Raw genomic sequence first — 27,153 nt, 5'->3', positions numbered from 1 at the left:
TTTACCTTCCCAGTTATCTTTTAATTCTTTCATGTCCATCACTTTGTAAACACTGAAGAAATATTTCTTTGTATTTATTTCTTAGGCTAGTCCAGGAGGCCCAACAGATCCTCTTGTAATACTGATTAAATGCAGAATAATAATATTATGTTACCTTTTCTTTTTCTCTACTCTTTAAGAAAAAGTTGCACATAATTTTCATCTTAGTGATCCCATTCAAATGTATACTCACTATCACAGACTTGATCATCTGACTTATCAAGGAAAAAGAGTTTAATCACATTTGTAAAATTACATTTTTAATTGATTACAAATCAGATTCTGCCCTAAAAACTAGTACCAGATGACCCATTGTATCCTTCTTTGTACCTTCATTCTTATGAGTTCTGAGTATTCTTGATGAAATTTTTGATCTGTCCAAATTGGCTATACCTAAAATTTTATGGTCTTCTTTTATTATCTTTTTAAGAGAAAAATATTCTTAGAAACTTAGATTTAATTAACATTGATTAGAATGTAGGTGAAACAGCTCTTGACTTAACTCTAAAGTAGTGATATGTATGGTGGGTTTAACCCTTTTGCAGAGAGCAGGGAAACTAGATCTGTTATGTTTTAAACACAAAGTTCTTAGAGTTCTTATGCGCAGCCAATTTCCACAGCCAAGTCCTCTTTTACTTTAAGCCAAACAGAGGCGATGAGATATTAGGAGGTCCTTATATTCCAACAATGTAGGAACAGGAATGGGGGTTAGGTGCAGGGGGAACAGGAAAGGAAACATCTCCTGCCATGGTGGCAGGATGGGGTTGGCCAGGGCAGGGGAAGGCAGCAAGATGAAGGAGGACCAGGGAGAGCCAGGTAAGAAGGGAAGGGAAGAGAAAGAGGGAAAGAGAAAGGAGGGGCTGAAGCTATCTGAGCCACAGGGAGGTGGGTGAGAACTGGGGGGAGGGGCCACCAGAGAATGAGGGGTGGATTCTCAGGTAAGGTGCCAGGAGGTTACATCTGATTGGTGGATAACCAGAACAGCGGGAATTTCCCAAGCAGTGGGAAGGGGAAGCAGGAAGCTGCGCCAGGTCCAAGATGGGATGTTGGAATCACTTCTCATACGAACCCTGAGAGGTTAAATGGCTTCATCCAAGTTTGAGCTGATATGTGAGCCTGGGTTTCCTGACTCCAGGGTCACTGAGCTTTCCATTCTAAAAAAGGTCTTGTTACCTTATCAAATATGTTTAGCTTATTCCCTGTCCTAAACAAGTATAGACATTGTGATTATTATTATGTGCTTCTGTAGCAAAGCTGTTTACAGTATCATTATTCTATTATGTTTTTATTATCATTTAATGATTCTCCTGGTCATATCTTCATCACTTCCATCTACTCTGAGAAAGTAAGACTGCGATGTGTAAGTAGACAGTTGAAAAGTTAGCAGGAAAAATGAAAAACCCAATGTAAACGTCCAACGTACTTGAGGCCATTAAAATTACTCAGTGTTCATGTTAGTTGTGCTGCCCACCAGGGAAAAAATAATACAGCCGAATATATAAAAAGAATTTAGATGGCCTTTATTTCAGGGAACCACAGTCATGGGCTTCCCTTCTCTATGCAACAGACAGACGTAAAGGAGAGGGCTACAGAGGAAGAAGAGTCAGGAGGAGATGTGCAGGAGCCTTTTAAGCTCCCCTTTATGCAGAAACCGAAACGGGGGTTGCCCTGGCCCTTATTTGGTGTGGGGGGGGAGGGTGGATAAACGTTTGTTCCCCTCTTTAGTACACTGTGGTTTCACAGCCTGAGGGGCCCACCGGGATTCCACCCTCCTTCTGGGTTGGGTTGGAAGCAAACTCCACCCTCCTCCAGTTACCGTGGTAACCATCAGTTCACAAGAATTATCTGTCACTATGTAAGGATCAAGATAGAAAAGAGAGGTTTCATGATGATGAATGAAGGTGGAAAAAGAGAAAAAAAAAAAAAGCAGGAGAGGAGAAAGTAGTGATTATCAAAGGATGTGGAGAAAGAGATCTACCACACCAAGTGGTTCTGCTTCCCAGAGCACCTATTAGCAGTGACTTAAGGGGTGAAGGGGCAGAATCAAGTTAAAAACCACTGAAATGGGGCCAGAGCAATGGCTCAATGGCTAAATCATCACCCTGCAAGTGCTGGGATCCCATATGGGTGCCAGTTCATGTCCTGGCTACTCCACTTTCCACTCAGCTCCCTGCTTGTGGCCTAAAAAAGCAGCAGAGGATGGCCCAATGCCTTGGGACCCTGCACCCACATGGGAGACCTGGAAGAAGTTCCTGGCTCTTGGCTTTAGATCAGCTCAGCTCTGGCCTTTGCAGCCATTTGATGAGTAAATCAGCAGAGGGAAGATCTTACTCTGTCCATCTTTTTGTAAATTTGATCTGCCTTTCCAATAAAAATAAATAAATCTTCATTTTTAAAAAGGCAACGAGTTAAAAGAATGAAAATCAAGTACTGAGTTACATTTCAAATATTACTTTTGCTTCAAAATTGATTCCTATTGAAGTAGCAAATTGATTTTCCAAAATGGTTTTAGTTTTTGTTTTGGGGAGTTTTGGGGGCAATGTTTTTGATGTGACTGTGTGTGGATGTCCTGGCATTCACAGACAGTTTGGGCAGCAACCTATTTCTCTACTCTCTGAGACTGTGGTTCATCAATGTCTCTTTTCTGTGTAAGTGTGCACAGTAAGGGAGAACAATGACATGGCAAGACAAGCTTGCTTCTGAATTCTTCTTAGTGCATATGCAACTGGGCTCAATCCTTTTTCTCCCTTTCCTCTTCTGTAACCCCTTCTTTTTTTCCCTTAGCACTCATGAATAGTGCACAGCAAAAATGCCCCGTGGAAGAGGTATGTTTGTGACAATAATACCATGAAATCTCTTTAAAATGCTATATCTGCTGATTTCCAGCTTCAGTGGTGATGTGATTATAGCACACTTGGGCAAGCTTCCGACTTGATGAAACCATTCTTACCAATCAGACACACCATGGGGTAGCTCTAACCGCTCTGACCTCCTTTCTTCCAGTACACAAAATATATCAGCTTGGTTGAGCTCTTCATAAAAATGTAACAGGTAGTCAAACCAGTTCACGATGGGAACATAATGACATCTTCCAAGTCAGGACCTATGGGTTTGGGTTTGGCTGATAGATGTTTGCTTCGCCAACCCAGCCTAGGTTGAGCAATGATCACAGCTCTGATCCCATCCTAAATTCCCACCTCCCCCGCTCCCTCTCCCAGCTTTGACAGTTTCCTTGTTAAGAGAGCACAAGTTAATGGAGAAAAGGCCCATGCTTCCCATCTTTTTAAATCAGAAGCTTTGGAAAAATAGAGTATTGGAGAAAAAATGAAAGAAACTGATTGAAATAGTTTTTTGTGAAACAAGTTCCTCTTGTGCACAAAATTTTTACAGTATCTAAAGATTCCCCACCACTTCCACACCATCCCCACTCCAGGCTTTTTAGAATATAAAGACAATGTTCTATATCGTATAAAAATTGAAACCTAAAAAGTTTTCAATTTGAGATTTGAGAGAAACATCAGTGCCTTTTTATGCAATACCATCTACTTATAAAAATGCTTATAAAATGGTTTGAACACCTTTTACATTTAATATTTCTATCTTTAATAAAACAAATGTAAAGTTGCAGAAAAGTTAGAAAATGGTTGAAAACATCTAGTTTTTTTTTTTTTTTACAAACTTCGCAAACCTATATTCATATAGAGGAAACTAGATATTTATAAGTTTTTTTATACCATGGCATCATGTTATGCCCCTATCATGCAGTTTATATTTTAATAAATATCTTCTCTCTATTTGTTCTTCAGATTATTTTCAGAATAACATAATGCTGTTTGGGGAGTTTTTGAAATCTGTATTTTTATCTGATTCTAAGATGATTATAATTAAGCTAATGAAATATAAAAAGATCATGATGGTTTCTTTACTTAGGGATGTTAAATTCATGTGTCTTATATGATGTCATGTATAAGCTTTTCCCATTGTATGCTCTATAAAATGTAAACCTTTATTGCCAGTTTCATCCTATATTAGTTTATTCTTTCTTTTGTAGCTTCTCGGACTTCTATTCATGGTGAACTTCATCGAGACAGAAGGTATTGTTATATATTTAACAGTATGCATATATTCTGCTAGCACTATAATTAAAATCTGCCCTAATTGACAAGTTAAATATTTTTATTAGTTAATGATGTATTACTGTGTTTGCTGCACCTATTCATCTCTTGGATTAATCTCTAAATTTGAGTGACTGATTTTGAATAAGAGAAGTAACACAGTCCTGGAAATATTATTCTGATTTTAATTATTTATTGAAGCCACTTAATATATTTTTTAAAGACTTATTTAAAAAACAGAGTGACCGAAAGAGAGAAAGAGACAGCGAAAGAGAGGAATCTTCCATCCTCTGGTTTACTTCCAAATACCTGGCAACAACTGATGTCAGACAGGGGCAGAGCCAGGAAACTAAGTAAATATCTACATAAACAAAGGAGCAAGTCGTTTGATGAGAGAGGAAGAAATACCTGTGGACAGATGGAAGAGGGAACAGAACGGATATATAAGTAGAAGCATGAAAGAGTAGATAGGTGGATAAATAATTGAATGGAATTTTCTAAGACATGGCAACTGCTCTCAGATGTCTAGCTATGTAATATAGGGCAATGAAGAATAAGAACTTTAGAGTCATATGTGAATTCACTTCCTCACTTCATTACTTTCTCCAATAACCTTGAGCGAACTATTAAATGGTGTCAATCATACTAGATCACAAGGTGTCATAAGCGTAAGTGCATATATCATGTTTAACATTTAGTAACCAGTAAATAACTCGTATATTTAGTCAGACAAAAGCTGTATGCAAACAGTTTTGGAGGGGTTGCAATTAAAATTCAATCAACGATCAGGTTCTTTTTAACAAGCTGCATGAGAATTGTGTATATGAACAGTTTTGATAATAAAACCTTTAAAAATTTGTTTTCCGTAGAATGGTGTTTGTTAGGTGAGAAAACTGAGTCTGAGAAGTTGATTTCTCCAGGGTCACACATTCAGTTTTTGAAAATCAGAGTGAAGTTGACAAGGATGAGTGGTAGCATTTGGCGCAGTGATTAAAGGTGCCCCCTGAAAAGCCCACATGTCGTGGCAGAGTCCCTGGGTGTGAGTCTCAGCTCTGCTTCTGATTCCAGCTTTTGCTCATTTGCACCCAGAGAGTTAGGTTCCTGCCATCCGTGTGGAAGTTCTAGAACTGAGTTCCCACGTGCTTGGAAAGTAAACCAGCTGATGAGTGTGCTCTCGCTCTCACTCACTCTCTCTTTCTCCCCATCCCTCCTTCTCTCCCTCTTTTTCCCTCCCTTCCTCCTTTTGTCCCCTCTATCAAAATGGTTAAATTCTTATGTTTATATTTTTGTTTAAATGCAAAAATATAAACATGAGACTACAGAGTCAGGTTGAGAAAAGGTTGAAAGAGTCGTTCCTAAATGAATACAACCTCTTCGTGCTGAAGATTAGACATCAAATCAGATGCATGACCAAACAGGGACACAGAGTCACATAACCAGGTCTAAAACTGAACACATGGGACCAGAACTGTGGCATAGCATATTAAGGAGCCATTTGGGTGTTGGCACCTTATATGAGTGCAGGTTCGAATCCCAGCTGCTCTGTATCAAATCCAGCTCCCTGCTAATCTGCCTGAGAAAGCAGCAGAGGAGGGCCTAAGGCCTTGGGCCCTTCACCACATGGAGGATCTGGAGGAAGCTTCTGGCTCCTTTTGGGGCAAATTCGGAAGTGAACCAATGGATGAAAGATCTCTTTATCTCTCTCCCTGTCTCTTTCTGTGTGTTGATCCTTTTCTGTAACTTTGCCTTTCAAGTAAATATAAATTTGCAAAAATAAAAAGTGAGTATATAATAAACTCAAAATGCTTGTTTTTCAATTCAAAAAGAAATGTAGTGAAGAGGAATAACATGTTCTTGTTATGTGGTAATTTTCATTTCAGAGTACATAATTTTTTTTTAAGATTTATTTATTACAAAGTCAGATATACAGAGAGGAAGAGAGACAGAGAGGAAGATCTTCCGTCCGATGATTCATTCCCCAAGTGAGCGCAACGGTAGATACTATGCCAATCCGAAGCTGGGAACCAGGAACCTCTTCCAGGTCTCCCACGCGGGTGCAGGGTCCCAAGGGCTTGGGCAATCCTCGACTGCTTTCCCAGGCCACAAGCAGGGAACTGGATGGGAAGTGCAGCTGCTGAGATTAGAACCAGTGCCACGCCGCCGGGCCCAGAGTACATGATTTATGATGATGTAAAACCAAACAATTCCATCTGGTACATTTTCTACATTATGCTATGTACTATAAGCAAAAGAGCAATACAATTCTAAAATGAAGAGGTATATGGTCCTTACTTAGTCTGGTCAACCAAGGCAGAGTCAAGTGTGCCTGAAAGGCATTTCCAACTTTCTGAGGTCAAAGTTGAGGAAGTTGATTACTGTACTGTGTCATGCTTTGAAGCCTGTGTAGATTTTTTTGTTAGAGACACCCAGACCAGTCATGCCATTCCAGTGACTGATAGCTCCCAGAATTGTTGGATGATGCTAATTTTCATGAACCTTTGAATGTTTGTGGATAGATGCTGATTTGTTGCCATCCTGCCAATCTCACTGAAGCTTCTGTCCAACAGGCGCCCAGAGATCACCATTGTGGCTGCTGAGCCACTGAGGCCGACCTCGTGGTTCCCTGGAGCGCCACACTCAGGATTGGGATTTCCTGCATCTTCTGCAGCAGGCCCTTGGAGGCCAAATGAGCTGGTTCCTTCCGAGGTAGATACGTGTCACATTCCCACTTTGCATTGCATTTTTCAAGTGAAATTAAAAGATGAGAACAATGAGACTGAGGTAAATGTCTAAAATCTCCATTCTTTTATTTTGCAGCTTCCTCCATCTTACGAACAAGTCATAAAAGAAATCAACCAAGTTCAAGTTAATACCACAAATAATAATAATGCTGCTGCCACTCCAAGGCACACTATTACTTCTGCAACTCAGACTGACTTCTCAGAAGAAATAGACAACAACAATCTGCCTCAAAGTAATTCAAGTAATTTGTCCTCCTTAACTCTGCCCTGGTTCTGGGGAGGTAACCAGTAGGTTCCCAGCCTTTACGATAATTTGTAGTTTGGATGTAATTGATTGAACACTGCCTCCCAGTGAGACTCACCTCTGTATGCAGTGATTATTACCATAGATCATTCTTATGAGCCGCAGCCCCAAAGCATCATCCTTTCAGTTCATGGTGGGTGTTAGTGCTGATGCCCTCCATTCCCACTGAGAGAGATGTTAAATTTAGCAACTTAGGCTTGACAGGATGCCATGGGTGATCCTCCTGTTGGGCTTATGAAACTACTTGATGAGTGGAGGTTAAAGTTGCTTTGGAAAAGCAAAGCATTTGAAACATTAGAATTTTAATAACCAGAAGCAGTTAATGTGATAAGGATAATGAGAATCAGTCATTTAATAGTTACTTCAAATACTGTATAGTGACTGTTAAATGAATAACTATAAATAACTTGAACACTCATGTAAGAAGCTGAGTGTAAATATTTCCCCTTTTGCATTTGGAATCACTTGTAATAATTAGGGAAATTTACCTTTTGGTGTTTTCTGTCAATATTTTAACATGTATGTTTCTTAAAATAATATATATATTTTCAAAATTATAACATTGCAACTTCCCTCTGTTCATTTTTGTCTTGTCAGCACTACAGGCACCTCTCAAGCCTCTTCAGCCTTCCCCAGCAGTCTCATCCAGCGACCTTCCTGCAAGTGTGGCACCTTTAATAGTCTTTGATATTTCTGAAGAACAGAATTGTCCAGAAAACTCCAGTGCTCCAAGATGTCCGGTGCCAAAACCAAGATCAAAAAGCAACCTCAGACCAGTAGCTAGAGATACTCACATTAAAGAACCAAGCCACCAGAGAATCAGTCCAACCACCGAAAGCTCATCTCCAGGCCAGCCCCAGTCCCTGCTGGACAGTACCAACAGCTTAGACAGTCAGGCAGTGATGAACATTATGAACACGGAACAAACCCAAACTAGCATCATTTCAAAGATCAAAGCATTTGAGGATCAGAAGAGTTTAGAAGCCTTGGGACTTCCCAAGAAACCAGAAGTTGTTCCCCGCACACTGCCCCTGAAGCCTGCCGTTTGTCCAGGGAAACCCTCTGTGGCTCCCAAACCAGCTGCTAAAAGAGCTTCTGGAGAATGGGACTCTTGGGCTGAAAACAGACTCTGGATGACATCCGGGGAAGGGCTCACCCCACACCCTCCACCACAGGAAGCAGGAAACATCCCAGGATCCAAACCTGAATTGCCAAAGAAACCAAATCCTGGCCACAGAAGAAGTGTTCATCATGAGACTCCAGGAGGAGGGCCCGTTGCTGAGGGCCCGGTCGGTGGGAAGAAAGTCCCCACCCCCGCTCCACGACCTCTGCTGCCGAAGAAACCAGTTTCTTCAGAAAACCCCATCCACCCTTCAGCTCCCCTGAAACCGGTCACTGTTCCTCCCCGACTCTCAGTGGCCTCACAAGCCAAAGCATTCAGGTCACTGGGAGAAGGATCCTCAGCCAGCCCTGCAGTGCCAGGTCTGCAAAGCAAGCCCTCAGGGGACATCGACCTCATCAGCTTTGATGATGATGTTTTACCCACCCCACCTGGGAACCTGGCTGAAGAGTCTGTGTGTTCAGAGATGGCTCTAGGTGAGTGAAAATCAAAGGGGACCATGGGGAGGGACCTAAACTCATTATAGGTGTCTTAAATGGCATGAGGCTGTTTTAGTTCCCTCTCTGTATGGTGCGAGATGTATTATGCGTGGATGTGTTCGTGAACACAGACGGGGAGCAGGGATGAACACAGTGTTGACAGAAATAATCGGAGTTTGGTTGAAAAATCAAAGTTCAGGTTTATTGAGCTGGTCAAACCAGGTAATTGCTTGCATTGGCTGCTTCGCAAGTCTAATTTTATTTTTCTAAGCCTAATTTTAGTTACAGATTTTATAATCTTACAGACTCAGTATACATTAAATTAAGCCTAAACATTACAGAGTTATGTATGGTTATCAATCATATTGAAAGTCAAACAATAATTCATCAAAAATTGAGTATCCAATAATACCTAACAGACGTGATCATTGGTGAGGGAGATAAGTTAGTTTCCTACACTCACACCCACATAGGATATCAATCTGTGCTCCTAGAGGCACATATTACTCACCCTTCTACAAAGGACCTAGGTCATAAAGTAAACTGCTTTAAGGTTTAGTAGGGATTTACTTGCCCATAACATAGTTAAGGTTTCCTTGGTCACAGAGTTTGTGGAAAGATCCTGTTAGCTGGGAACTAGCTACAAGGCATCTTTAAAAAAATTTTTTTAAGATATTTTTAAATTTTACTTCTTTTTTAATTGTTGTCATCTTATGATACAGTTCCTTAGGCCCTGAGATTTCTCTAACTCCCTCCCCAAGTTCCCTCCCTCCCCCAGTGAATTCCCCTATATTTTTATTGTAGTTCTTCATAAACAGTTGTATGTCCATCATTGTGGTCATGGACAATGGCAGGGAGTCCAGCATCCTATTATCAAGATATAGTAAACAGTTTCATTGGGAGTCCACCTTTGATCTGGAAGTGGAGATGCACACTGCATTGTATCCACACATCTGGATTTGATGGTCTCCATTACACAGTTACCATACATCCTCTTAAATGAAAAGCCACAAAACAAAATCAAGAATCTTGAAGGAAAGAAGAAATTAAAAACAACATGAAGTTAAATAACATGCTACTGAATGACTAATGTGTCATTGAAGAATTGAAAAAGAAAATCAAGAATTTTGAGGAAAATGATGCTGCTGTATGATCTATGAATCAGTGAAAAAATTTAATGAGAAAGTGTTTTGAAGAGTTGAAATTTAAAAAAAAATCAAAATCCATGAGATAATTTTTACAAAAAAATCAAAATCCATGAGATAGTTTCCACTGATCTTTGTTGGTGAGATATATCTCCTATTGGCAACAAATAGATGGGTTTTGTTTTTGTAATCCAATCTACTAATCTGCCGTTTCATTGATGAGTTTAAGCCATTTACATTCAGGGTTAGTACAAATAGGTGGTATTTTAGTCCTGTCATTTTAGCCATGGGTTGTTCATTCATTTAGTCTTCTGTTGTTATTTCACTGGGATGTTCTACATATTTGCCTTTGGTTTTGTTGGGCACTATTCCTCTTTGTCGAAAACATCTTTAAGTATCATTTGTAGAGCAGGTTTGGAGGAGGCATATTCTAAGTTTTCTTTACTATGGAAGAATTTTATTTCATTTTTAATGACAAAGGAAAACTTTGCTAGGTACATTATCATGGGCCAACAGTTTTTTCTTTTGGAATCTGAAATATGTCCCTCCATTCTCCTGGCCGGTAGAGTTTCCTGTAAGAGGTCTCCTGTGAGTTTAATTGGCATTCTTTTATATGTCAGTTGGTTTTTTCACTTGCACATTTAAGGATCTGTTCCTTATGTTCGATTGAAGAGAGCTAGATTATCATGTGTCGTGGTGAAGATGGCTCTTTGTCAACCCTGTTGGGAGCTCTGTGCCCCTCCTGATTGTTGCTTCCCAATTCTTTCTCCAGATTAGGGAAATTTGTCTTATTTCATTAAATCCATTTTTAAACCCAGCTTCTCTTTCTGCACCTTTTGGGACTCCCATAAGTCTTATATTTTGCATATTAATAGAGTCTTTCAATTCTTGAATACTTTTTTTAGACCCAGCTCTGCTTCCAGTTTTTTATTTCCTTCCCCTTGGTGACAGGAAATATCTTTGAATTTTGAGATTCTTTGTTCTGCTTGTTTCATTCTATTTTGGAGACTCTCCACTGTACTTTAATTTGCTCCACTATATTCTTAATTTCTGATATATCAGCTTTCTTTGATTCATTTCCAGTGTGACATATATTCCTTAAATCCTTGAACACCTTGAACACTGCTTTATGTGCTTCTCATTGTTGATAAGAAGTTTTATAACAAGTGTCTTGAATTCTTTATCCCCCATTTTCTCATTGTTTTCCTCAATGAACTCTGAAGTTGGCAAAGGGTTTTGCTCCTTTGCAGGGGATTCTTCAGTAATACTCATTTTGCCTTTGTCTCTTCTTTTGCTCTTGGTCATTGTACTTCTGGTTATCAGAATCTTCTCCTTGGGGCAGGTTTCTAAGCTGTGAATTGTATACACCCACATGTCTGCAGTTCAATTTTACTTATTGCAGTTGGTACATAACTCTTTGTTTTCAGTCCCTTGTGCCACTTCCTCCAGTGAGTTACAGGTCTGTGTTCCTATGTTAAACTTCCACCATGGTCTCTGTAGCCCCAACTCCTAGCTCACCAGTCTCCCCCTCCTTTGATCCCGTGCTGAGGCTGTGCTGTTGTACTACCTTCCTCCCAATTCCGATTCAAGCAGTTCCCAGAATTAGGGAGACACCAGGTGTCCTACACAGCTAGAGTGTTGGTGGTGCTGATCTTGCCTGAACCTGTTGGCCGTTAGGTCTGAGGGCCATACGGATCTATTTTGAGTCGTAAGGTGTCAAAGTTGGTATTATTTTCCCTGTGCGACCAGTGAGTTTGCTCCTAGCTTAGCGCATGTGCAGGTCACTGCTGTCCCTGCAGTGTTAAAGCCTTTTACACACAATACAAAATGCCACCTGATGTGCCACTATTAGATTTCTTAATCTACTGGCTGTCAGTTCTGAGGGCTACCCAGACCTATCTTGGGTGGTGATGGAGTTCCAGCTGCTGGGGTGTCAGTCACTGCAGCACCACACCATTGTGTCCACTGTTCTGCTGTGTCTGTCAGTCTCCAGGTACCCCTCTACTGTTGTTCTGTCCTCTCCTATTTTCTGGAATGTGTCCTCTCTGCTTCACACTAGTTAATGTTCCTCCGTCTGTTTAAACATGCCTCACCCTATGCCGCCTTCTTTATTCTCTCCAGATTTATCTTTTTATTGAAAAATCATATTTACAGAGAGAAGGAGAGACAGAGAGAAAGATCTTCCATCTGCTGGTTCACTCCCTAAGTGAGCACAACTACCAGGAACCAGGAGCTTCTTCTGGGTCTCCCACTCAGGTGCAGTGTCCCAAGGCCTTGGGCTGTCATTGACTGCTTTCCCAAGCCACAAGCAGGGAGTTGAAAGAGAAGTGGGCAGCCAGGATATGAACCAACACCCATATGGGATCTTGGTATTTGCAAGGCAAGGATTTCAGGCACTAGGCTACCGCACTGCCCCCCTCTTTTTTATTTTTGATGTTTACATAGCCAAGAAGGATGTATGCCCATGTGAACCTCCAACCAGAATGGGAGGAGTTGAGGAATAGGGGAAAGTAGGTGAGACCATTGTTTCCAATTTTCTTTTCCTTCTCCCTGTAACTCAGGGAAGGGGGCAGAGAAGGGAAGAAGACACTCAGCATCCCAACCACATCAGTACCTAGGGATGTGGGGCAACTAACCCACGTCAGTCCAGGGTCCCTGAGGTGGAGCATGCTCAGAGTGTACTGCTCAAGTGATCTCAATAGTTCTAAAATGCTGTTGATTTCATTGCTTCAGAGGTGAAGAAATCATTGCAAGGTCCATTGACTGACAGTCCACCTTAGAGACTCTATTTCACTCAGATATACCTGGCTGGGGTAGTTGCCCAATTGGTTCTGCCCTCCATCCTCTGCTGTGGTACTAAATGTCCTGTGCAGGCCCCAGTGGACTGCCATATCCTCTCTGCCCCAAGTGTATCTGGGCATACCATCCACATTTTCAGCAACTGAGCAGGCTCAATTCTGACACATTACACCATGGTCAGACAACAGATCCTGTGATCTTCCCTGTGGTTAGAGTTCTGAGTCCAGCAGTCCAGTTGAGGGTGGCTCCCCAAAGAAACCTCACCAGAGGTGACCCCAGACCTGACTCCTGTGTGTGCCAATCAGTACATGATCTGGCTCATTCTGTCACCCACATTAGGCTATACAGACACTGGTGACTGCAGTTGAGTCAGTTCTGCCTCCAGCCCCATCTCTTACACAAACCAATGTATAGTGCAGCCAAGCCCAATCCTGCCCACCATGTATACCAGTGGGAGCTGCAGCCTAGTCAGAGCGACCCCAAAAAAAAACCCCTCCTAGGCCCACCCCCAGCCCTGGTGCCTGCACATACTGTTATGTGCAGCAGACTGATCCTGTCTCAAGCATCTCATTTGGCTTTTGTACACATCCCATTCAGCTTTTGTCCAGCTTTTGTACACACAATGGGAGCTGTAGCCTAGTTCGGCCCCAACCAATTCACTAAGCCCACACTTAGCTGGCAGGTGTCACTGCCTGTCTAGCCAGGCCCACCCCCAGCCCAGGTTCTCATGCACTGGTGGGAGCTGCAGCCCATCAGAGGAGTGCCCACAGTTTCTCTACTAAGCCTTCTTTCAGCCCTGGATCTTGCATTTTCTAGGTGTTTCTGCAGTCTAGCTTAACAGGGCTTGTCCCCATCCTGGCACTTGCCAGCTGATGCTTCAGCAAAGCCAACCAGCTTGCACTTACTCTGCCTTATGCCTATACCAGTGATACAATGGGTTAGCCCAGCCTGGCTCTCCCCATAACCCAGCTCACATGCAAGCCAGTGGGTATTAGAGCCCTGCCTAGCCTGGTATGCCCCCAGTCCCAGTTATCAAACTCACCAACAGGAGCAGTGGCCCAGCAGGGGGTCCCCACTAACCCACTACTGGGCTTACTTCCCCTCCCAGCCTTACGCGTGCTGGTGGTTGCTGTGGCGCAATCTGGCATGGTCCACCTTACCTCAGCACTTGCTAGTGGGTGCTACAGCCTAGCCAGCCTGGACTACCCCAAGTCCCAGCCCTAATGTGAACTGGCTGGTGTTTGAGCCCAACTTGGCCTGTCCTGCTTCTCTCACATATGCCTGTTTCTCACATATTCCAGTGGGTACTGTGAAATGGCCCAGCCTAGCCCACTCCGAGACCTTAGCCATGCACATGCCAGCAGGCACTCTAATCTGGCCAGATCTGTGTTGTTCCCCATCCTTGGTTCTTTTTCTTTTTTTAAGGTTTAGTTATTTTTATTGGAAAGTCAGATATACAGAGAAGAGATACAGAGTGGAAAATTTTCTATCTGTTGGTTGACTCCCCAAATGGCTGCAATGGTCAGAGCTAGACCATCCAAAGCCAGGAGCCAGCTTCCTCCGGGTCTGCCACACAGGCGCAGAGTCCGAAGGCTTTGGCCTTGCTCAACTGCTTTGCCAGGCCATGAATAGGGAGTTCAATGGGAAGTGGGACAGCCAGGACACAAATTGGCACATTCATGGAATCCAGCACATGTAAGATGAGGACTTTAGCCACTAGGCCACCATGGTGGGTCCCATCTTTATTTTTTTATGCTAACCTATAGGAACTGTGCTCTGACAGAGGAGAACCCCAAACTCCTATATAAGCCTATGTAAGTTTATCTCTCAGTCATAGATCTTGTGCACACTGGTGGGTTCTTGGTCTAGCCTGACTTGGCCCATTTCCTATTCTGGCAGGAACAGTGGCCTTGCCCAATGTGCGCACACCTATTCAAGCTCTTACTGTGGGTGCCAAAGCCAGTGATACCTGGTCCGCCCCTAGACCCAGTTCTCACGTGGTTCAGCAGGTACAGATACCAGAGACCTAGCCCAGACCTTTCTACAACCTCCCTGGCTCTCACGAGTACCAGCAAGTGTTGTAGCCTACCCACTCTAACACACCTCAGACCAGTTCACACCCATGCCAAGGTATACTGCAGTTATGTCCAGCTCAGTTCACCACCCCCATTCCTGCTCTTGCTCTCATCAGTGGGAACCACGACCCAGCTGTGGTGTCCCCTAAACTCACTGGTCAGCCTGCTCTCACCACAGTTCTTAATACACGCAGTGGTTGCTCTAACCTGGCCTGATGTAGCCTATCTTTGCCTTTGCCATTGGATGCTGGAGTTTGACATGGCCCGGCCCACTCCTAATCCTAACTCTCACTGGTAGGTATTACAGCCTACCTAGGCTTGTTGAATCTGCCCCTAGCCCTGGCTTCCGTGCATACCGGAAAGTGTGATGGCCTAGCCCAGGATGGAGTTCAGGTTCCTGCACATGTCAGTGTGCTAAGGTTTAGCCCAGCCTTACCCAGTGCAGGTATGTGACTGAATCCTCATTGCTTTCATTTCTCTGGTGGGAGTCCTTCCCCAGGGCTCGACCATCTCCTAGTATCCATCCCCAGCAGTTGGGGGTGGTTCAGTCCAGATTAACCCAGAGGTTTTCATCTATGAGCAACTTACTCTGCATCCTCCAAATTTCATATCCTGCTGCCCCTCATAAGTTCCCAGCTTCTTTAAATGTGAAGCTTCATTTTCCACCAGCTAGAGCAAGGGAAAACAATGGCACAACCTAGTTTAGTCCCAAGCCCATCAGCTTAATCGATATATATCTCCCTTCTCTTCTGTCTCCATGTCTCTTACCCCATATTATTTTTCCCTTTTTTCTCTATCTTCACCCCCCACCCAGTTCCATGTTTGTTTGTTTGTTTTTTGCTTGTTTGTTTTTTAAAGATTTTATTTATTTTTATTGGAAAGGCAGATATACAGAGAGGAGCACAGACAGAGAGGAAGATCTTCCATCCGATGATTTACTCCCCAAGTAACTGCAACAGCCAGTGATGCGCCAATCCAAAGCCAGGAGCCAGGAACTTCTTTCAGGTCTCCCACGTGGGTGCAGGGTCTCTAGGCTTTGGGCCATCTTCAACTGCTTTCCCAAGCCACAAGCAGGGAGCTAGATGGGAAGTAGAGCTGCTGGAATTAGAACAGTGCTCATATGGGATCCCGTTGCGTTCAAGACACGGATTTTAGCTGCTAGGCCATGCTGCCAGTCCCCCATATTTGTTTTTTAATTTTAATGTTTTTTTTAATATAACTTAAAAGAATTTTTTTTAATTGGAAAGGCAGATATCCAGAGAGAAGGAGAGACAGAGAGAAAGATCTTCCGTCCGATGATTTACTCCCCAAGTTGACACAACAGCCGGCTCCGTGTGGATTCGAAGCCAGGATCCAGGAACTTCTTTCAGGTCTCCCACGTGGGTGCAGGGTCCCAAGGCTTTGGGCCGTCCTCAACTACTTTCCCAGGTCACAAGCAGGGAGCTGGATGGGAAGTGGAGCTGCCGGGATTAGAACTGGCTCCCATATAGGATCCCGGCACGTTCAAGGCGAGGCCTTAGCCGCTAGGCCACGCCGCCGGGCCTAATTTTAATGTTATTACATCTATTTACTTGAAAGAATTACAAAGACAAGGAAAGACAGACAATGAAAATGACAGAGTGAATAAGATAGAAAGAAAGAGAATCTTCCATTCACTCCTCTTACTCCCCAGATGGCCACAACTGGGGTTGAGCCAGAGCCTAAGCCAGTGGCCAGGAACTCCATCCAGGTTTTCCACAGTAGTGAAAGGGGCCAAAGCACTTGGGCCATAGTTGCTGCTTTCCCAGACACATCATCAGGGCACTGGTGTTCATATGGGATTACCTCAGAGCAAAATACTAGGCCTAGTTTCATGTTTCTTAATTGTTCTTATGGACTTGAGAGAAGAATGGTGACTGCAGAGGCCTACATAATCTGGGATGTTGCCTGTGCTAGGAAGATGCTCTAGGAGCCCACACTAGTGCCAGAGCAGGAAAAGTTGCTGCTGTATGGATACCAGTTCGAGTCCTGGCTGCTCCACTTTCAGTCCAGCTCCCACTAATGTGCCTGGGAAAGTAGCAGAGGATGACTCAACTGCTTGGACTCCTGCACGCACGTGTGAGACCTGGAAGAAATTTCTGATTTCTAGTTTCAGGCTGGCCCAGCTTGGGCTGTTGTGGCCATTTGGGGAGTGAGACAGCAGACAGAGCACTATTTCTCTTTGCCCCTCCCTCTTTCTCTCTGTAACACTTTCAAATAAATAAATAACTTTTTTTTAAAAAAAAGGTGCCTTGGTCTTGCAGAAACAACCACCAGCGGCCTCACTCTCTTCCACAAGCTCTGGGGACTCAACCTTGGGGCTTTCAGAGCCAGCCTGAGATCACACACATTTTTCAGGCCTAAGGGCAGGTGCGGTGGAGAAAGGTAAAGGCCCCATGCTAGAGTGGTGTGCCCATGGGCTGGGTCTGGGATCTCATGCATGTACTTCATTGCAGGTGGGCAAAGGAGTAAGGTCCCAGTCCAGCATGCAGCCAGATTACTGATTCTGGGGACTTGTCTGTGATCCTGGGTCCCATATGATCTTGGACCTATCTATGATCTTGGGTCCCAGGCTAGCACACTACTCTACCAGAAGATTCGGCTTGCAAAGACCAGGCTGGGAAATCCATGAGCTCCCAGGTACAGGGAATGGGGACTTCTCAGAGTAGTAGTTATGGGGATGTGTGGGAGGGAGGACTGTAAGGGAGTATGTTACAGAGGAGAAATGGCTTTTGGGGGACTTCAATGACAAGCCCACTATACTTGGAAGTTAGTGAGGGGGCTGAGATTAAGAAGTTTGAAGCAGGGAAGCTAGAGGACCTTTCTGGGTCAGAGTGATGCACCAGCCCACGTAGGAAATTTGAGCTAGGCTAATTAGCAGCAACCACCACTGACTACCACCTACCAGTCCACACTAAAAGCTAGGACTGGAGACCCACCACACAAGGCTAAATCACTGCCTGCCAGTGAGTACCAGAATAGGGGACTGACTGGTAACATTAGGCTGAGCAATGGCACTAACCAGCATGCAAAGGAACCAGGTCCAGGGACAGATTCTGTGGAGGATATATGGGCCTACCCCTGTGGAACTGCAGTATCTACTGGTATGCTCTAGAGCTGGGGGTCAGGGTGGCAGGGAGTGATGGACTGCACTAGACATGACCATGAGACCCTCTGACACTTAAGAGTACTGGGATTGGGAATAGGCTGGATTTGTCCAGGCTGCAGCACCCATAGGTGCACCCAAGAATAGGATGAGGGGCAGCTGGACCACAGTATCCACTAGCACACAGAAAGGCTGAGTCAGAGGAATCTGATTATGTCAGACAAGGGCCTAACACCCACTGGGTCTGGAAGTGGGCCTGGTGGGACAACTTGGGAAATTGCCCTGGTAGGCTGTAGCTCCCTCTGGTGGACATGTGATTCAAGTGTGGGTGTGGGTCAGACTGGACAAGGCTGCTCCATTTGTCAGCAAGTGGGCAAGACCAGGCCAAACCTTAGCACACTGGCATGTGCACGAGCCAGAATTGGGTTCAGGTTATGCTGGGCTAGGCTATCATACCTACCAGTTTGCATGGAAGCCAGGGATGGGGGCAGACTGGACAGGGCTAGGCTGCAGCACCCACCAATGAGAGTTGGGACTAGGGCTGGGCTGGGCCATGCCAGGCTCCAGCATCCAATGACACCCACCAGAGCAATGCAATCAATGAGGAATCAGACATGTTGCAAAATGCTTTTCTGTGCATTTCACAAAGTATCTTCCCTTGGGAATGCAAATTTTTGTAAATAATATGCAGTAGATCAGTACAACTAAATTTCCCAAGAAGTGGAGAGTAGGATTTTGCCCCCACACTGTTTAAATAGAGGGGTAGATGGTAAAAGTTTATTTTTAATTTGTTCAACTAAGTTTCTATACTTGGGTGACAATATTCCTTTTATTGCTGTTTTCTTATTTAGGTAGAATTTGATAACATATAAAATTAATAGTATTTTAGGAAGTTAGCTATCATTTTATAAGTGTTTGACATGTATATCACAATGATACAGACTGATTTCAAAATCAAATTCAGCACACAGCACATGTGTATTTTAAATAGGGTGAAAATTAAATATTTAATAAATATGCAACTTTGTTACCAGCAATTGCATATAAGCCAACAAGACATACCTCTTGTCCATACAAGGATTGGGGGGCATTATAGAGTTTACTCAGCTTCTAAAATATTCCTAATACTGTGCTGGATGAGTCAGCCATCCATATATATTTTTTTACAACAATAGATGGTTCAATTCACCAGAAAGGCATGATAACGTGAATCTTAATCTATGAACCAGTGTTATCAAAAAACATACAGTGGAAAACCTTACAGGGCGGCATGTGGCCTAGTGGTTAACATGCCATCTAGGATGCCCATGTCCTGCATTGGGTACTTAAATTCCATCCATGGCTCCAGCTCCTGATCCCTGCTGCCCGCTGGTGTAAACCTTGGGAGGGAACATCTAACGGTTCAAGTAGCTGGGTTCCTGCTACCCGCCTGGGAGACCTGGATTGAGTTCCCAAATGCTGACTATGCTTTTTTTCCCCACTAATATTTTGTTCAGCAGTTACAGCAGCCCACTCTTAGAGATCATTGGCCTTAGTTTGTAGATAAGAAAAAGAAGCTGAGCCAAAACAGTTGTAAAACTAGCAATTTTCCAAGCCAGAATTCATACAATCTTTTAATTCTAAGGGGGTTTTTTTGTTTTGTTTTTGGTGTTTGTTTTGTTTTATTTTGTTTTTTGTTTTTTACTATATCATGTTTCTGCCCAACATTTTCATGAATCTTTAAACCAGGCAGTGTTATAAATTTGTTTTGTTACTATTGTGATTTTCTTGTTTTAACCTTTTTTGGCATTACAAGAGAGAAGGTTAGAGGTGTGTAAATTGAATAGTAGCAAACTGTAAGGCGTGGAAACAGCGTAAGCCAAAAAAATTACCTTATCTAGAACCTGATGGATTTTATGGGAATGGCAGCCTGGTTAATAATTGCTAAGAATTCATTCTGTATCATCAGGCAGATAATTACAGAATAATTACAAGTCTTCAGAAAGAAAGGTCAGCAGCATACACTCGACATGAATATAATCTCACTCTTCATACTCAGCCTTTTCTGTGTTTTTTAACCAGGTCATCATGCAACATTTAATTATTTGGGCAGCCTTTTGACAGAATATGTATAATTTTCTTGCCCTGTTTGACTTTAATCATTGCTCTTGACTGTGTCATAATGCTGAATCGGACATTTTATATTCTTTTTGACTTGCTCCTCTTCCTATGTTTGATTCCTTCCTGTGTCACACAGTGGCTAGCTTTGGATTTGGAGTCTCCTAGGATTCCCCACAGTTACCACATGACCTTGATCAGTCAGCCTCCCCATTCCTCAGTTTCCTCGTCTCTAAGACATAGTAATAACACTCTTCATGGAGGACACAGCTAGGAAAACTGAGATGATATGAGAAAGCCTACTTATGTTTGGGGGAGATAATATTTTAGTTTTAAAAACTGTTTATTATTTGAGATAAAGTTTAAGAGTGCATCATTGCCGTCTACCACTTCATTCCCCAAATGCCCACAGCAGCCAGAGCGAGGCCAGGCCAGTGTCAGGAACTCAGTTGAGTTCTCACTCATGAGCAGTGTCTCCACCACCTGAGCATTTACCTGTTACCTCCCAAGATGCACCTTAGCAGGAAGCTGGAAATGGAAGTGGGATGTAAGTTGAACTCAGGTACTCCAATGTATGATGCTCCTGTTAATGCCAAATCCCACTCCATAGATTGTGGTCATTTCTGTGCCATCATATGCAGTTACCCAGATACCTAGTCCTGCTGATCTCTTTCTGAATAGTTCTACTGGTCTCTTCAACCTGCATCTCCTTTCCAAATCTCCTGGTGCTATTCTGCACTCTCCTGCCCTGCCTCAACCTTAGACCTTTTGTTCAAACTAATGTAGGGACCTCCAAAAGTAAATTCACTCAGACTTATAACTACCTGAGAGGTTTGCAGACTGCAAACTAGTCCTTGATGCATCCCTGCTATTGTCTTCCAAAGATTTTAGGATCAGCTTAGAACTCCTTTATAAGTGGAGGGTTTTTGTGTTATGATTTGGGACTTGATTTTTGTTGTGGTGTTTCAGTTGCATTATTCTTATAAATGAATTTTTGTGGTCTCTTTGTGAAGCTTTGTTTAATCATCCAGACCTCAGCCAGAAACTGGGAGAGCCAGAAACAGAGAAGAAAGGAGAAAAGCTCACAGACACATCTTACAGTGTTCATGAAATGAAGTTGCCATATTAGTCTCAAGAAGTAGAGATCAGAAAACACAATATCTATGGAAACATTGTAATGATTAGAAAAATTATTAAGAGGAAACTCATAAAACAGGCAATTTAATATTGGATTCATTTCCTGGGTAGAATGCCTTCTAGGTTAACATAATAAAGCTGAGAAGTATTAGCAATTCCAATTCTAAAGGTATTGGAAAATCATACTTACTTGTCAAAAAAAAAAGCAGGATGCTTGTTCTGTCAGAATAATAGTTTAGCAGCCAATTTCTGTTATTGATAGAATTGAAGGAAAAGAAATGACAGAAAAGCAAGCCAGGGATAGTGGAACTAATTATGGTGACCAGAATATTATCAGAGGTAGGTAACTGACAGAAAACTGCCCTCTCCTCAATGCTTTTCTCAACCCAGTAATAAAGCCCATGTGGATATAGGTGTAAAGGAACCTGCTTATTTGGCATCAGATACAGAATAATTGGAGTGGGGTATGGGATTAGAAGGTAGATAAGGAACAGTGAAAGACAAGTAGAGAAAAGTGTCTTCGACTTGCCTTACATTTGGATAGGAGAGTCTGCTTGAGTTTTTTCTGTAGAAGCAAGAGCAGACAGCCTGTGACACAGTGATGGCAGCAAACCTACCTCTTTTCTAGAGCAGTGCACTGTGAGAACCCGATGTGGCCTGGCATCTTTACCCTTGCAAATTTGGAAATAGCCTGTTGGTTCATGGAGGTACAGTTGAAAGTATAACCTGTAGAATCTCAAGGACTTACAAGTAGACTGCTTAATGAATTATGCTGCAACCATACAGTTAGAACTGTGGGGAAGTTAAAAAGCCGTCAGTGCTGTTATCTCTTACTAAAAACCAACCCCCAAGAAATTATTAGGTACGAATGGAAATACAAAATGGTATTCATGGGAGTTTAACTAATTGTTTGTGTTCAAACACCTTCAGTATGTTTGGAGAGATACAGTTAGTAGTGAAGAATGTCTTTATGAGGACACTGGCTGGCCGGACAGGGTGAAAGGGCCTGGATTTCACTGTATGCCCCCCCCTTTTTTTAAGATTTTTTTTTTAATTGGAAAGTCAGATACACAGAGTGGAGGACATACAGAAAGGAAGATCTTCTATCTGTTGATTCACTCCACAAGTGGCTGCAGTGACTGAAGCTAAGAACCAGGAGCCTCTTCCAGGTCTCCCACACCAGGTACAGGATCCCAAGGCTTTGGGCTGTCCTCGACTGCTTTTCCAGGCCACAAGCAGGGAGCTGGATGGGATAGGAAGCGGGACCGCTGAGATTAGAGCCAGTGCCCATGTGGGATTCCAATGCATGCAAGGCGAGGACTTTAGGCTATTGCGCCAGGTATTTTAATCCAGTTGGAACTGCAGACCATGTGCTATTTTACCTATAATACTTTGTTAAAGTAATTGACCAGAAGCATAATTAAATGGAGAAAAAATATGGGAGAGATTCCCTTTATCACCCTTACCACAAAATGAGACGAGGCCTCAGCCTTCAGATGGAATAGAAATTTTTAAAACATCTCTTTTTTTCTCATTCTCTCTGTAACTCTGCCTTTGAAATGAAAAGGGGGAAAAAATTTAAAAGTGAGGGAAGCGGTGGTGCTGTGGCATAGTAGGCTACTCTACATGTGATGCTCTCATCCCATATGGGTCCTAGCTGCTCCAGCTCTGATCAGGCTCAGTGCTTATGGCCTGGGAAAGCCTTGGAAGATGGCTCAAGTCCTTGGTCTCCTGCACACATGTGGGTGACCCAGAGGAAACTCCTGGCTCCTGGCTTTGGATCAACTCAGCTCCAGCCATTATGGCCATTTGGGGTATGAACCAGCAGACAGAAGATCTCTCTCTCTCTCTCTCTCTCTCTCTCCTTTTCTCTGTAACTCTGCCTTTCTAATAAAAATAAATATTTTTTTAAATGTTTAAAATGAGAGTAGTGATTTTTATTTTTGAAATGTATTTGTTTTTATTTGCATGAGAGACAGAGAGAAAGAAAGATCTCCTTTCCACTGTTAAACTCTCCAAATTGCCACAGCATCCGTAACTGGGCTGATCCGAAGCTAGGAACCTGGACCTTCCTGCGGGTCTCCCACATGAATGCAGGCGTCCAACAACTTGGGCCATACTGCACTGCTTTCCCAAGCACATTAGCATAGCAAGTGGAGCACCCAGGAGTTGAATTGGCACCTGTATGGGATGCCAGCACCACAGATGGAAATGTAACCTACTGTGCCATAGTGCCAGTCCTGAAGAGTGATCTTATTTAAGCATTTATATCCACTCAAGGTTACAACCAGAATTTAATTATTATGAACTGAAAATATGCAAATTAAATTATTTTTGCATGAAATGTTCCTCTTTTACATTGAATGAACAAATTATAGGTTTAAAAGTATCTGCCATTATTTCCTTTTAAATAATATCTTTAAAAGAATTTTTTCTAGTTATTTTATTACCACTTTTGCTTTAAAAACAAACTAGAAGATACTTTCCTCTTATTTTTGTGTGGGTTTAAAATAAATATAATTGTTTATTTGAGAGGCCAAGCTACAGAGAGAAGAAGTGTTAGGGAGAGAGAAAGAGATTTTTTTTTAAGATTAATTTAATTTTTTTTTTTTTTTTACAAAGTCAGATATACAGAGAGGAGGAGAGACAAAGAGAAAGATCTTACATCTCTTGATTTACTTCCCAAGTGACCACAACGGCCAGAGCTGCACCACTCCAAACCCAGGAGCCAGGAGCCTCTTCCATGAGAGACAGAGGTGCCAAGGCTTTTGGCCATCCTCGACTGCTTTTCCAGGCCGCAAGCAGGGAGCTGGATGGGAAGTGGGGCAGCCTGGATTAGAACCGGGGCCCATATGGGATCCCAGCGCATTCAAGGCGAGGACATGAGCCACTAGGCCACCACACTGGGCCTGAAAGAGACAATTTCATCCATTGGTTCGTTTCGCAGATGTGGAGCTGGGCTGGTTCAAAGCCAGAAGCCAGTGGGTCTCCAGCATGATTGCAGGTGCCCAAGCCCTGGAACCATCTGCACTGCCTTCCCGGACACATGAACAGGGAGCTGTGTTGGCGCACTTCCGGGGCTTTACCTACAACCTGTGGTGCTGGCCCAAATGGCTTTTTGTTTTGATTTCTTTGACAGAGATGCTTTAGCCTAGTTTTTTTTTTTAAGGTTTATTTGTTTATTTGTTCAAAAACCAGAGAGGAGAGACTACAGTTGTATCTGCTGATTCCCTCTCCGAATAGTCACATCAGGGTTAGGCCAAACCAAAGTTGAGAGCATGGAGCTTCTGCCCGGCTTCCCTGTGAGCGGTTGGAGCCCAGAGAGCTGGCCATCCTCAGCTGCTTGTCACTTGCCAGTAACAAAGAACTGGATCAGAAGTAGAACAGCTGGGACTTGAATTATAGCTCATATGGAATGGCAGCATCATCTTTTCCCCACTATGCCACCATGCCAATCCCTGTTTTTTTTGTTGTTTGTTTTTAGTAGAATATTTTATTGGGGGCCAGTGTGGTGCTGTATGCCAGATGATGGCATCCTATATTTTGCTGATGCCAGTCCAGACGTCCTACTTGCAGTCAGATCTTCCAATCCACTCTCTGCTAACATGCCTGAGAGTCCATGTTACACAGAAAGATCTTCCATCTGCTGGTTCACTCTCCAAATGGCTGCAATGGCCAGAACTGGAACTTCTTTCGGGGTTCCCACGTGGTGCAGGTACATTAAAAGGGAGGTAGATTGAAGTAGAGCACTGGAACTCGAATCAGTGCCCACACTGGATGCCATCACTGCTAGCAGTGACTTTACCTCGTATAGTACAGCACTGGTCCCAGAAACTGATGCTTTACAAATGAAGCCATAAATGGACAGTGCCATGAAGTAGTAAGTTATGCCTCAGGCTGTGGTACTGGGATTAGTTTGAGTCCTTGGTGCTCTGCTTCTGATCCAGATCCCTGTTAATACACTTGTGTAACTCTGCCTCTCAGATAAATAAATCTTTAAGAAAAATCAGTTTCCACCTGCAAGGGGGGTCTTAGGTTCATGATCCCTGTGGGCAGGGAATCTGGTAGGGCTTGGGTTGCCAGACCTACTCGAGTCTCTTGACTCTGCTCTGAGCCTGTGAGGTGGGTGATGGGTTCATGAACCCCAGGGGTGGGTTATCTGGTGGGACTCAGGTCTCCTGGCCAGGGTCCATCGGTCCACCTGCAAAGTGGATGCCAGGTTCGTGAGCCCTGGGGTGGGGGATCTGGCAGGACTCGGGTCTCCTGGCCTGGGCCCCTATGCCCACCTGTGAGATGGGTGAGCCCCGGGGTGGGGGATCCGGTGGGTTGCCAGGCTTGGACCCTTTGGGACTTCTGGCAAGCATGTGTGCCAGCTCCAGGGGTCGGGGATCCGACAGGGCCTGGGTCAGTTGAGCTAGAACCTTGGACTCTCCAAGAATATGCCCTCAGTGAAAAAGGTGGAGCAATGGACACAGACCCTGATGCACATGAAGAATATGGCAGCCCATTTGATATCATAGTAAAGAACAGAGCACCCCATCCAAATAGTGAGAGCAAAAACCTGGTTTAATGGAACTTTGAGATTAACCATATGAGCCAGTGGACATTGGGAGGGCTGCATCATCCTTGGATCAGTGTAATTCACAGCATTTCAGAGCTATCCAAATCACTTGGGCAGAACCCTCGGAACATGCACATACCGGGACCTGGGTGGATATTGGGTGGAGATTCCCCATCCCTGGGTACTGGGACATTTGGGAAGCTGGGTGTGGCTTCCCCTTTTATCTTTCCCCTTCTCCTAGAAACAACAAGAACAAATAACAAATTTGAAAATAATGATTTCACCCATTTATCCCTAACCCTTGATCATTTACATCTTGATCAATCTATGTAATTACCATGAAAAATAAAAAAGAAAAATCAGTTTCCGAAAGTGAGACTACTGGATCAAAGGTTATAGGCTTCAGACATTTTAATCAGCACCAAAATGATCCAGCCTCCTATATGGCTGTGGCTGGAAATTCCAATCATGGAATGCCATTTATGCTTCATATTGTCCTCTTACATTTATGTGGAAAAACACCCTTCATATGCAAACACATGAACAGTGAACCTCATGCAAATATCACTAGAGAGAACGTGCCCACCATTTTCAACATGACAAACAGGCCTCTGGCTCCACTGTCTCAGTTGAAGCGAGGCTTTGGTCCTCACCACCCGTCTGCACTCCTCTGTGGATCACAGCCTGGGCGCCGCGCAGACAGAGGCAGATGCCGAGCTCGCCCACTCCGTGAGCACAGCTACAGTAGGTCATGGACCAGGCCTGCCAGACAGCCTACAGCCGGGGAACACCAAGACTTCCTTGCCTCATTGCATGAGCAAGATTTCCCCCCAGAGAAGGAGTAGAGTAGGATAATTATGCGTGATCTGAGTGCCAGTTATTAAAGAGCAGCAAATGATGTTAAAATACCAGGAGAGAAAGAGTGGGTATCTGGGATACTTTGAATACTTTGTGTATAAGTGAGACCTGTAACACTTTGATTAAGAAGAAACTGATTGAACCATCCAACATAATAGGTGAAGTGCGCCACACCGCCTGTGGGATTTGGGGTCAAATTTTCTATGGTCAGCCCTCCAACAAGTACATTTGGAAGCCGCATGCTCCTCACCCCTCGCCTCCTGCCCCTTCGAGTTACTGACTGGCTTTTCTCTGCTGCCTGCCCATGTCCTCACTGCTGGAATGTGAAAAGAGGATGTGTAGGTGGTACACTGGCCCAGAGTTTAATTTGAGTTTGGAAACAATTTAAGTCATCCCATGCTTAAGATTGTCCTCCTTCTCTACGCCCACCCAAAAAAACCTCATTAACTGAAAGGCTGCGCTGGTCACCAACAGGCTCTAAATACGACAAACAGCTGAACAGAATAGAAACGCCATGGAAAGGCAGAACGCAGTGAACAACTATTCATTGAAACCTTTC

General features: G+C 43.5%; 1 protein-coding gene across 1 annotated transcript in view; it reads left to right on the top strand.

Moving 5' to 3' along the window:
• The window catches only part of SH3D19 (SH3 domain containing 19), a 212,628-nt gene that overhangs the window by 134,106 nt on the left and 51,369 nt on the right, over positions 1 to 27,153 (top strand). Inside the window, exons 4-7 of the mRNA XM_040967439.1 lie at positions 4,091 to 4,133; positions 6,722 to 6,860; positions 6,972 to 7,137; positions 7,797 to 8,795. Of these exons, the coding sequence (XP_040823373.1) occupies positions 4,091 to 4,133; positions 6,722 to 6,860; positions 6,972 to 7,137; positions 7,797 to 8,795 (1,347 nt within the window). The remainder of the gene's footprint in view (positions 1 to 4,090; positions 4,134 to 6,721; positions 6,861 to 6,971; positions 7,138 to 7,796; positions 8,796 to 27,153) is intronic.

Source organism: Ochotona curzoniae, unplaced genomic scaffold, assembly GCF_017591425.1.
Source record: "Ochotona curzoniae isolate NIBS_2020 unplaced genomic scaffold, NIBS_Ocur_1.0 scaffold_4506, whole genome shotgun sequence".
NCBI lineage: Eukaryota > Metazoa > Chordata > Mammalia > Lagomorpha > Ochotonidae > Ochotona > Ochotona curzoniae.
The sequence above is the reverse complement of the archived record's forward strand: the minus strand, read 5'-3'. Positions and strand labels throughout refer to the sequence as shown.